The sequence below is a fragment of the Sorex araneus genome, chromosome 2, assembly GCF_027595985.1.
Source record: "Sorex araneus isolate mSorAra2 chromosome 2, mSorAra2.pri, whole genome shotgun sequence".
Taxonomy (NCBI): Eukaryota; Metazoa; Chordata; class Mammalia; order Eulipotyphla; family Soricidae; genus Sorex; species Sorex araneus.
In genome coordinates this window covers 33289078-33301219 of record NC_073303.1, presented here as the reverse complement: position 1 = coordinate 33301219, position 12142 = coordinate 33289078, and the positions used below count along the sequence as shown (strand labels likewise).

At 48.1% G+C, this 12142-nt stretch overlaps 1 protein-coding gene across 1 annotated transcript; it reads left to right on the top strand.

The window, feature by feature from the left end:
- The first annotated feature begins 6545 nt into the window (after window positions 1–6545).
- TUBB (tubulin beta class I) lies at window positions 6546–11472 on the top strand. Its single transcript, XM_055125616.1, has 4 exons — window positions 6546–6767; window positions 8191–8299; window positions 8624–8734; window positions 9457–11472. The coding sequence occupies exons 1-4, from the start codon at window positions 6711–6713 to the stop codon at window positions 10512–10514; spliced, it is 1335 nt and encodes a 444-aa protein (XP_054981591.1). The 5' UTR covers window positions 6546–6710; the 3' UTR covers window positions 10515–11472.
- Window positions 11473–12142: the final 670 nt, after the last annotated feature.

The window sequence follows — 12142 nt, the reverse complement described above, 5'->3', positions numbered from 1 at the left end:
GAAGTCTTTCCGGGGTAAAAGAAGGATGAGAAGACATTTACTTTATTGTTTCATGCTAGACCTGAAAAACAATTTCACAGGTGAATTTAGGAAGTTCTTTTCCATTGGCTATCTTATTTCGGACCACACTTGGTAGCTTTTACAGAGGGAACTGAATATTTCTACAGCTAATGTAGACAAATTTTAAGAAAGTCCTCTAACGGCTGAACTCTCTATACCACAAAATAATTTCTCCCTTAGGATCATTCCCTAAAACAAGTCATTGTACGTTAATATGTAGAGAGGATCTTAAGTAACTTGATGTTTCTTTAGAGGTGAACGAGAAAATGTGTTGAATTTACCTTGATAGTTAGCATATGTCCTCTTAGATAGTGATCACAATACTATTGTTTGTATACTGTTCCTGGCGACTTGTGTGAAGTGTGGAGTGAGTGGGAGTGCGGTAGCCTCAAGGAAACAGGTGCTGGGGCCGGAGCGATAGCACCCGGGTAAGGTGTAAGGTGTTTGCCTTGCACCGGCTGACCTGGGTTCAATCCCCGGCATCCCATATGGTCCCCCAAGCACTGCTAGGAGTAATTTCTGAGTGCAAATCCAGAAGGAACCCCTGAGCATCACTGGCTGTGGACCCCCCAAAAGTAAAAAATAAATAAAGAAGCAGAATCAAATTTAAAAAAATTTAAAAGAAGAAAAAAAAAAAAGGAAGCACTTATTTTAGTGCTTCCACCTCTCTGCAGTACCCATCCCGTCCACCAGGAGAAATGGCTGGTATGGGTTAGGCCTGACAAAGTCTTTCCTTTCTTTTTTTGGCCACACCCAGTGGGGCTTAGAGGTTACCCCTATCTCTGTGCTTAGCGAACACCCCTGAAGGATTTGGGAAACCATTTAGGGTTCCAGGGATCTAGCTTGGGTGAACTGCGTGCAAGGCCACACTGTACCCTTGTACTCCTCTCCAGCCTCAGGACTGATAAAGTTTCTTTTTTTTTTTTTTTTTTTTTTTAAATTAATTTTTATTTAAAAATTTTTCCTCTTTTATTCTTTTTTTTATTTTTTTTTTAAATTTTTATTAAATCACCATGTGGAAAGTTACAAAGTTCTCAGGTTTATATGTCAGTTATACAATATTCAAACACCCATCCCTTCACCAGTGCCCAAATTCCACCACCAGAAACCCCAGTTTACCCCCCGCCCCCACCCCCTACCCCCTACTGTATAACTAATGAATTTCACTTCATTTTTTCTTTACCTTGATTACATTCCATAATTCAACACAAAACTTACTATAGTTGACATAACTCTCTCTCTCTCTTTTTTTTCTCTTTTTCCTTTTCCTTTTTTTTTTTTTTTTTAATTTTTCCCCCTCATCCCCCTTCCTGCGCCTCATAATATGGTGTACTCCACGCCACGTTGACCAGCGTGGGGCTTTTGCTTAGCTCATAGTCCAGAGGTGGCTGTTGCATTAAGAACCTTCAATATTTTGGGGCTGGAGAGATAGCACAGCGGGTAGGGCGTTTGCCTTGCACGCGGCCGACCCGGGTTCAAATCCCAGCATCCCATATGGTCCCCTGAGCACGGCCAGGGGTGATTCCTGAGTGCATAGCCAGGAGTAACCCCTGTGCATCGCCAGGTGTGACCCAAAAAGCAAAAAAAAAAAAGAAAAAAAAAAAAAAAGAACCTTCAATATTTCAACAAAAACTTACTGTTATTATTTGGAGTTTCCCCCCCAAGTCTGACCTGTTCAAATGGAACCCTTTCACATTGATGACAATTATAAATGTTAAGTCGCGCGGACGCTGCCGCGTCCGCGCGGTTTTGGATTTCTGTATAAAGTCCTGGGAAAATTCTGCCAGAAATTACATATTTCCTCCGTTAGCCAGCGTGGGGCAAAGGCTTAATTCACAGTCTCCATACATGGGTGCAGGCACTTGCTGGAACCCCAATTCTTAAAGCTGTCTCTGGTTCCCGCTTGTTCCACATCCACCGGCTCTGCAGGGGCATGGGCGCCCGGGCCGAAAACCCGGCGGCCGGAGCCGAGGACTGATAAAGTTTCTTAAGGGCACTTAGACTGTGCCTTAAGTCCACTTCTGCCTTGTATAAAGAACTGGTCCCAGCCACTCCAGTTCACTGGGAATCATGGACTCAGTCTTTTTTTTTTTTCTTTTTTGGTCACACCCAGCCATGTACAGGGGTTACTCCTGCCTCATGCACTCAGAAATTACTCCTGGCCGTGCTTGGGGGATCATATGGAATGCTGGGAATTGAACCTGGGTCGACCGCCTACAAAGCAAATGCCTTGCTGTGCTATCACTCCAGCCCCTCTGGACTCAGGTTTTTTTTTTTTTTTTTTTTGCTTTTTGGGTCACACCCGGTGATGCACAGGGATTACTCCTAGCTCATGCACTCAGGAATTACTCCTGGCGGTGCTCAGGGGACCATATGGGATGCTGGGAATCGAACCCGGGTCGCCGCATGCAAGGCAAATGCCCTACCCGCTGTGCAATATATTGCTCCAGCCCCTGGACTCAGTCTTAAGCAAGGAATTGCTCTTTTTGTAGCACTGTTGTCCCATTGTTTGTCGATTTGCTCTTTTTAGAAAAAGGAAATAGGGGCTGGAGTGATAGCACAGCGGGTAGGGCATTTGCCTTGCACGCGGCCGACCCGGGTTCGATTCCCAGCATCCCATATGGTCCCCTGAGCACCGCCAGGGGTAATTCCTGAGTGCAGAGCCAGGATTAACCCCTGTGCATCGCCAGGTGTGACCCAAAAAGCAAAAAAAAAAAAAAAAAAAAGGAAAGAAAAAGAAAATTCATTCCACACAGACTTCAGGATCCCTGCCTTCCTCCACAGAAAAGAATTTCATGAGGGGACCTAGTGATGAAACGTAGTTGTTGTTTTTTTTCTTTTGTTTGGGCCACACCTGGCAATACTCAAGGGTAATGATCCCCTGACAGTGCTGGGGATTGAAATTGGGTTGGCTGCATGCAAGGCAAATGTCCTATCCACTGTACTGTTGGTCTACCCTCCCCTTTTGGAAAGTAATTTTTATTGAAAGAAATTTCTTTTAATAAAGAGAAACGTGAGAGTAGAGATAGAGATATGTGTTCAAGATGGTCATACTGATGGTGCTCATGGCTTACTCCTGGCTATGAGGTTATAGCCATTTGATCCTGGTCAACTTCCTGTCTCCCATATGACCTGCACTCCAGTCCTTTCACTGGCCATGCTCAGGGGATATTAAGGGGTGTTGGGGATCACCCCCAGGTTAAACATGTGCAAAACAAGTGCCCTATCCGCTGTACTATCTCTCTGGCCCTCATATTCTTATCAATACCTCATATTCTTAGGTAGCTTCTCCTTTTGAGGGAGTCCATCCTTTGCTGGGTGGTGCCTCAGTTTCTCCATCTTCAAAGAGCTCTGGATTTGCATCTCAAAGGGATGCCTTCCTCATGCATTTGGGCTACTTCAGGGCTAAGTAATTTCTTTTTAATTTTATTATTTCTCTAAAACTCATTAGCAGGGCTCCCTATCTATCTGCCTGCTACATCACCAAATTGCACCCTTCTCTCTGGGGTTTTGATCCTAGGCACCACATGCTTTCCTGGCACTTCCGGGAGTAGCCTCCACCCAAACCAAACCAAAATAGACCAAGCCAACCAATCAATAAAAAGAAACTTATGAACCGGAGAGATAGTATAGTGGGTACGGCGCTTGCCTTGGACACAGCCGATTCAGGTTTGATCCTTGGCATCCCATATGGTACCAGCACTGCCAGCAATAATTCCTGAGTGCAGAGCCAGGAGTTACCTCTGAGCATCATCTGGTATGGCCTAAAAACTTAAGAAAAAAAAATTTTTTTTTTGATTAGGGATTATTTTTTCTTTTTGGGTCACACCCAGTGATGTTCAGGGGTTACTCCGGGCTCTGCATTATAAGAATTACTCCTGGTGGTTCTGGGGGACCATATGGGATGCCAGGGATCGAACCTGGGTTGGTCGTGTGCAAGATAAATGCCCTACGCACTGTGCTATTGCTCTGACCCATTGATTAGGGATTTGTGTGTGTGTGTGTGTGTGTGTGTGTGTGTGTGTGTGTGATCCTGTAGGGATAGAACACCTGTGAGAGTTGCTTCCCAGCTGAGAGCTGTACTGCCATCCCTCCCTGGATCAGGGAAGAAGGTAACTATTCCTTTTTTTTTTTTTTGGCTTTTTGGGTCACACCGGCGATGCTCAGGGGTTACTCCTGGCTCATGCACTCAGGAATTACTCCTAGCAGTGTTTGGGGGACCATATGGGATACTGGGAATTGAACCTGGGTCAGCCACGTGCAAGGCAAACGCCCTACCAGTTGTGCAATATATTATATTGCTCTAGCCCTTGGACTTAGAGGTAACTATTCCTAATCATTTTTTTTTTTTTTTGCTTTTTGGGTCACACCCAGCGATGCTCAGGGGTTACTCCTGGCTTTGCACTCAGGAATTACTCCTGGCGGTGCTTGGGGGATCATATGGGATGCCGAGGATCGAACCCGGGTCAGCTGCGTGCAAGGCAAACGCCCTACCCGCTGTGCTATAGCTCCGGCCCCTATTCCTAATCATTTGAATTCAATTAGTTTCTTTCTTTTGGGGGGTCTTGGGGTGAAGGGTTGAAGCAAGATAGGTTTAATAGAAACATTTAGAAAGATTAAAGGGAAGAGGGAGAAGTACATGTTCCTGAGAGAACACGGGCTTCTCTAGAGTGAAAATAGGCAAGCAAAGAAACATCAAGATGAGCAAGAAACATGTTGAAGGGAGAACATGGACTTGAAGACCAAGCATAAATTAATTTCTTTACTTTTGGTTTTGGGGCCACACCTAGCAGTGCTCAGGGGCTATTCCTGAGGATTGTTCTCAGGGATATGGGATGGGAGTGGGGAACCAGATGAAGATCCAATCTAGGTCTCTTTCACTTGCACTAGATTTTATCCCCAATCCTTAGTAATTTTATTTTATTTTTGCTTTTTTTGGGCCACACCTGGCGATGCTCAGGGGTTACTCCTGGCTCTGCACCTCAGGAATTACTCCTGGTGGTGTTCAGGGCACTATATGGGATACCCAGGATCAAACCTGAGGCCCCGTATAAGGCAAACGCCTGCCCCAGCTGTGCTATCACTCTGGCCTCTTAGTGTTCTTCACACCCGGGCCTCCACCCCCAAGTAATAAGTTTTTCCAATCCCAGTGGGTGCCCCAGGACCCCCTGGCACTCCAGCCCTTTGTGCTCTTTGACCCTGGCCCTTCTAATTCTCACACTCTAGCTTCTGGTTTGGCAGATTAACATCTACCGCCTCTAACTTGAACCCACCTAATTTTCGCCCATAAACCAAGCTTCCTGATATTTTTCCCTGCTTGTTTGTTTTTGGGCCACACCCAGCGCTGCTCTGAGGGACCATATGGCAGTGAGGGATGGGCTCACGCAAGCACCCCACCCTTGCCCTACCAGCTCTTTGGCCCAGTCCTTGCTTTTTATTTAAGTACTGAGGATTTTTTAAAGTACTGCAATATGGTACTAGTTATCTGGTCAGTGAAACTACTGAACTGAAAATTACCGATTTGTATCAAAAGTGTCTAAGGTCAGACTTTAAATACACAGAAATTCTACTGTATCTCACTCCAGTTTCTGCTTGACATGGTTAGAGCATATTCCTAGCTGGTCTAAGGCCCAGACCTCCAAACACAGCGATTTCTAGCTTCACTGATCACAGCTTTAGCTTTCTGAAGCCAGTCAACATTTTTGGTGGTGGGAGGGGGATGTGGGCCACACCCAGATGGTGGTCAGGAGTTAACTCTAGATTTCTGTGCTCAGGGATCATTGTGTCGGTGGTCCGGGGCTCATGTTTCTGTGGCTTCCAATTTAAGTTTTAAAGTGTATCTTCTTGACAATTAGATCACGATAGGAAATGTGTTTGCTACAGCTGTTTCTCTTTCTAAACATTCAAAAACTCCCATGGAAATAGCGGGAAAGAAATTTTCTCTTTCTTGAGCTCTCTGGGGGGTGCAGCAGACTACTGGAGTTCAAGTCTTGGGTGACCAACTCAGATGTTGGCGGAGTAGGGTGCCGCATTTCACTTTTCGCTGAGCTAAGCAGCCCAGCTTTCCTAAGAGCTACCGCAGGGACTTTCAGGGAGTGTCCACTCGCTCTATCTGCATGCACCCCAGAGTTCCCAATTTCGAATTCCTGAAAACAGTCTTTTTACATAAAAAGCTTGCGCGTAGAGGAAAGTTATTTAATTTTGCTCAAGGACATTTTTCATGAAACAATAAAAATTCAAAAGTCCAGTACCCACCCATTCCTCCCTTCATTTTTGCAGCGTGGACAACAATAGAGAACTACAACTCCCAGAGAGCACTGCGCTCAGAGACCAATGGAAGCCGACTACTTGACTGGCTTTGGCCAATCAAAACTAGCCTCGCTGAGGCTTTGTCTCCCCCGCGCTGCGCTAGGCGCGTTCTCCCGCCTCTGAGCCCGGCGCACGCGCGCCCCGCCCTGCCCGCCTTCCCTCCCGCGCCCTCCCCTCCTTTCTCCCTCTCAGAACCTTGCTGTCGCGGTGTTCGGACCTCGCTGCTCCAGCCTCCGGGGCTTCCAGCCTGAGATCAGCAACAGGGGAAAAAAAAAAAATTACATAGTTTCTTGCCCCGTGTACACCTTGAGGCGAGCACAAAATTAAAATAAATTGCAACCATGAGGGAAATCGTGCACATCCAGGCCGGTCAATGTGGCAACCAGATCGGTGCCAAGGTAAGAATTTTAAAGCTTTAAAAAAAAATGTGTCTGTTGAAAAGAAAGAAAAAATTCCAGGTGTATTATGAAGGATGGTTATGGCACATTTGCACGCACCATCCTTTATCAGGCTTTGCCAGAGAGTTTTACTTATAAATTGCACATTTTAGCCGTTAGAATTAAGTTTTTCGAAGACAGGGTTTATTCTGGGTAGTCTCATTTTGGGGAAGCTATTGAAAGCTATGAAATGGTTGTTGATGCGGGAAGATTCAGTTTCCGTAAAATTTCACTGAAAGGGTATTTCCTAACGGTTCAAGTGCCGGGGAGGGAGGGAGGTGTAAGAAACAAAGCGAGGTGAGGTTTTCCTTCTGCATATCTACCATGCTGTGGGTTTGGGGTGGGGGGTAGCTAAGCTACAGTCGAGGCAGGGGCGATTCTGGGCTGCTGCAAAAGCTGGATCCCAAGGTGGTGGCCGCGATGCGCCAGGGTGGGCTGCCTTCCCGCTCCCCTGCACAAAAGATTAGCGATCTCTGCCCGCCCGCGATCCCTGGGGGAGGACTGGCGGGTTTTCGTGGCGAGAAGACGAACAGTCATTTTAGCTTTTCCTTAAAAAGAACCTTTAGTCCTTGAACTGGTAAGAAAGGGAAGGGGTCCTTTTATCTAAACGGTGCCTTGGAACCGAGAAGCTTGAAAACTAGCGAGGGAATGAAATTCCGAGGCGGGGGAAGGGTTGGTGAAAGGATTTTTTTTTTTTTTTTTTTTGGCGCGCGCTGTTACAGTGTTGCGGGGGAGGGGTGGGAGGAAGTGGCTCCGCTACTTTGTAGCCGAAGGGCGGGTGCCTGCGGGGGCGGGGTCCAGCCGCCCCCAGCTAGTCGGGACAATGCGGCTCGGAGGGCGGGCGGGGCGCGCTGCCCAGGCCCCGCCCACACGCCGCGTCCCCCTTTGTCGGCGCCTCCGCGCGCGTGCGCCGCAGTCACGTGGGCGGGGCGGGCGACTGCGGCAGCCTCTGGTGCTTCTACCCAGTCCTTTGTGCGGGGCGTGGAGGGGCGGCACCCTTAGCGGCTCACCGTTTATTTAGTATTAAATCTCCCGTGAGATAGACCCTTACAACGCTGTTCATGATTAGGTTTCATACAATGTTCCAACACCCTCCATCAGTGTACATTTCCCAGCTCCAGTGTCCCCAGTTTCCCTCCCATCCCCCACCCCACAGCGGTTCTCCTTTCACTGACGCTGGTCCTACGCCTCGCTGTTACATTAAGTTCCAGTCTATGAGAGGAGCGGCTTTCCCGCAGGCGACTAGGGAAAGGGTGTGGCAGGCACATAGGAGGTGCATGGGTTTAGCTACCAGGGTGTCAGAAATTTAAATGGAGGAGAGGCTAAGGGAGGTATAAGTTGCCAGGACGCAACCCAATGAGGGCTCATTGCTATATCCCAACAGTTCTGGGAAGTCATAAGTGATGAGCACGGCATCGACCCCACCGGCACCTACCATGGCGATAGCGACCTGCAGCTGGACCGCATCTCTGTGTACTACAATGAAGCCACAGGTGAGGGCAGTGGCTAGGAGCCCGGGTCCCGTCATCTGAGTCTCATTTCTTCTTTTTTTTCTCATTTCTGATTTCTGGATTTCTGTTCCATCCCTGGAGAACCTTTTGTGCTCCTTGAATGAATCCATCCTTTCGCTTTGGAGATTTCACTTGATTTCCCAGCATCGGGATTAAAAAAAAAAAAAAGCACCAGTCAGTTAGCTTTCGGTGCCACCTGGTGGCAGCGCCTGGTAATACAAGTTTGGGTTCCTGGCTTTACCCAGTCCTGATATACTTACCGCATCTCCTCAATTTGCATTCGTAATTTTTTTTTTTCCTCTGTAGGTGGCAAGTATGTTCCTCGTGCGATCTTGGTGGATCTAGAACCTGGAACCATGGACTCTGTTCGCTCAGGTCCTTTTGGTCAGATTTTCAGACCAGACAACTTTGTTTTTGGTGAGTTAATCATTTGAGGTAATATACTTCATTATATGGCTATAAAGAGACAAGCAAGAATTAGTGCAGGATTATTGAACTAGTGAGTTTGATACATGCCTATGTTCTGAAATCCATGGTGGAGGGCAAAGGTAGTAACTGGCCTTGTATAGTAAATGATAGGGGATTTTTCACAGGGAAGGGCAGATAGACTATTTTTTTTTTAAGTGGGGTGGGCCCAGTTGTGCTCAAGAATCACTCTGGTGCGCTCAGGGGACCATTTTGGATCTGCTATGTCTCCAGATTCCTCTGTTGCATTATTTGATTTTTTTTTTTTCTTTTTGGGTCACCCCCAGCGATGCTCAGGGGTTACTCCTGGCTCTGCACTCAGGAATTATCCCTGGGATGCTGGGAATTGAACCCGGGTCGGCTGCGTGCAAGGCAAACGCCCTACCCGCTGTGCTATTGCTCCAGCCCCTATTTGGTTTTTTTTTTTTTTTTTTTTTTTTTTTGCCACACCTGGCTGTGATCAGGTTTTCCTCCTGGTTTATGCTCAGAGATCACTTTTGGCAGGCTCTGGGTACCATGTGTTGTGCTGGGGATTGAACCCAGGTCGGCTATGTGCAAGGCAAGCGCTCTAGCTGCTGTGGTGTCTCTCCAGCCCTGCTGTGTTATTTGAAAACACAGAAATGCTATGAGTCCCACATTTCAGTAATCAAGCTTTTCTTCTTGACCCGTTCTAGGTCAATCCGGGGCAGGCAACAATTGGGCCAAGGGCCATTATACAGAGGGGGCAGAGCTGGTTGACTCGGTATTGGATGTGGTACGGAAGGAGGCTGAAAGCTGTGACTGCCTGCAGGGCTTCCAGCTGACGCATTCCCTTGGCGGGGGCACGGGCTCTGGAATGGGCACCCTGCTCATCAGCAAGATCCGTGAAGAATACCCCGACCGCATCATGAACACCTTCAGTGTGGTGCCCTCACCCAAAGTCTCTGATACCGTGGTTGAGCCCTATAACGCCACCCTGTCGGTCCATCAGTTAGTAGAGAACACTGATGAGACCTACTGCATTGACAACGAGGCGCTTTACGACATCTGTTTCCGCACCCTGAAGCTGACCACGCCAACTTACGGGGACCTGAACCATCTCGTCTCAGCCACCATGAGCGGTGTCACCACCTGTCTCCGCTTCCCCGGCCAGCTCAATGCTGACCTCCGCAAACTGGCGGTCAATATGGTGCCCTTCCCCCGTCTCCACTTCTTCATGCCCGGCTTCGCCCCTCTAACAAGCCGAGGCAGCCAGCAGTACCGGGCCCTCACCGTGCCCGAACTCACCCAGCAGGTCTTCGATGCCAAGAACATGATGGCTGCGTGTGACCCCCGCCACGGCCGCTACCTCACCGTGGCTGCTGTGTTCCGCGGCCGGATGTCCATGAAGGAGGTCGATGAGCAGATGCTGAATGTGCAGAACAAGAATAGCAGCTACTTCGTGGAATGGATCCCCAACAACGTCAAGACCGCCGTCTGTGACATCCCGCCCCGCGGCCTCAAGATGGCAGTGACCTTCATCGGCAACAGCACCGCCATCCAGGAGCTGTTCAAGCGCATCTCGGAGCAGTTCACGGCCATGTTCCGCCGGAAGGCCTTCCTCCACTGGTACACGGGCGAGGGCATGGACGAGATGGAGTTCACCGAGGCCGAGAGCAACATGAACGACCTCGTCTCCGAGTACCAGCAGTACCAGGATGCCACGGCTGAAGAGGAGGAGGATTTCGGAGAGGAGGCAGAAGAGGAGGCCTAAGTGCAGAGCCCCGCCGCCCCAGGCTTCTCAGTTCCCTCAGCTTCTTCCTCAACGACCCTGTTCCTTTCCCTCCGAGTTTTTGCTTTTCCTGCTTCCATCTTTTTTTTTTTCTTCCCTTTTTTTTCCCTGTTTCTTTTAGGGGGAGTTCAAACACTGCCTGGCACATGATAGGCGCTCAATAAATACTTGTTGTTGAATGTCTCCTCTTTCCACTCTGGGAAACCCTGTATTTCCATCTGGTGCCCCCTTCCCCCTCTCTAATCTGTCCAGTTAATATATTTTTCCTTCTGCTTTCAAGATAATTCTCCAAGAACTGGGTCTCATCCAGATCCTACTGTGGATCGAGCTGAAAACCTCCATGGCCACCATTCCGAGTCCTGGTGGTAGCCAAAATGAAGAGCAGAGTCAGCTACCTCGAGAGTGTCCCTGAGGGCAGGGCTGGGGATGTCTTTCACTGAGGTCGAGAGGCGGGGAGTGTTTCAGGCTCTCCCGGGTCCAAATTCCAAGTGACAGTATTATCTCCATTATCACTCTCCAAGCTCTGTCCTGTGCTATTTCCGCTGCCTGGGGTCTGTCCCACTGTCCTATGGAGAATTCTTCCCTCCATTGATTGGATTCCTTCCCCTGATTGGAGTGAGGAGGTCAGGAAGGGGATGCAGATAGACCAGCCTCGGTCATTAAGTTTCCAGTTTCCCATCTCTACCTTTTCTTAGAGAACCAGCCTCGCTGTATATATGTGGAAAGGTTTATGCTACCAACCTAGTTTTCGAGTCACTCCCCAGAGGGGAGGGATAGGAGACCCTCCCGCCTTAGGCAACATCTGATTTCTTTGTCTTACTCCTTTCTCTTGGTTTTGTCCTACATTTTCAAGTTTCTATTTTGTGTTGAACTTGCTTTTTTTCATATTGAAAAGATGACATTTCCCCACGAGCCAAAAATAAATGGGAATTGAAAAACAGGTTGCAAGACGTGTGCTCATTTAGGGAAAGTTCCCCTGGTGGAGGCTTGGGACACATTTTATTCTCCATTACTGAGAATCATGATCTCAACTGACCTCGACCATAGCTTAATACTGGCAACTTAATCAAATTACCTGCGACAGTCTTCAGGAAAACAGGCCATAGGCTTAGGTGTAGGATTTGGAGTGAAACTCGGGTCTGAAGTAAACGTCAGTGCTCGAGTGGTTCCAGCATTGTCCTCTCCCGGAAGAATTTGGAGAAATGTCAGATGCTAAGGCCTGAACCAGAAAAGCCTTGGGCCCTGGCCATGCTCCAGCAGACTCGGAAGCCAGCTCTGCACCATTTCCATTTTGCTGTATAAGTCAGGGTTTGAGCATTCTTGGTAAGATGACTTAAAGGACTCTTAATTGACAGTTCCAATTTTGGGGGGCCCTTAGGACCTTTATACATGTAAGGCAACTGCCATGCTACTGAGCATACAATTCCTGTCTGGTCCTATTCTAAACCAATGTGACTTAGTTTTTTAGCATTTGGCCCATATTTAACTGTTTAAGGATCACTCCTGGCAGGATGATGACCATCAGAGGTAAATTGACACGTTGTATTCTAACTGCTGCACTATGGGACTTCAGCATGCTTTTATTAGTGAAGGGAGGGAGGAACCCTACA

Coding starts and splice junctions, on each gene's coding strand:
- TUBB (XM_055125616.1), top strand. CDS start 6,711: ATGAGGGAAATCGTGCACATCCAGGCCGGTCAATGTGGCAACCAGATC. Junction 6,768..8,190: donor GCAACCAGATCGGTGCCAAG/GTAAGAATTTTA, acceptor ATATCCCAACAG/TTCTGGGAAGTCATAAGTGA. Junction 8,300..8,623: donor GTACTACAATGAAGCCACAG/GTGAGGGCAGTG, acceptor TTTCCTCTGTAG/GTGGCAAGTATGTTCCTCGT.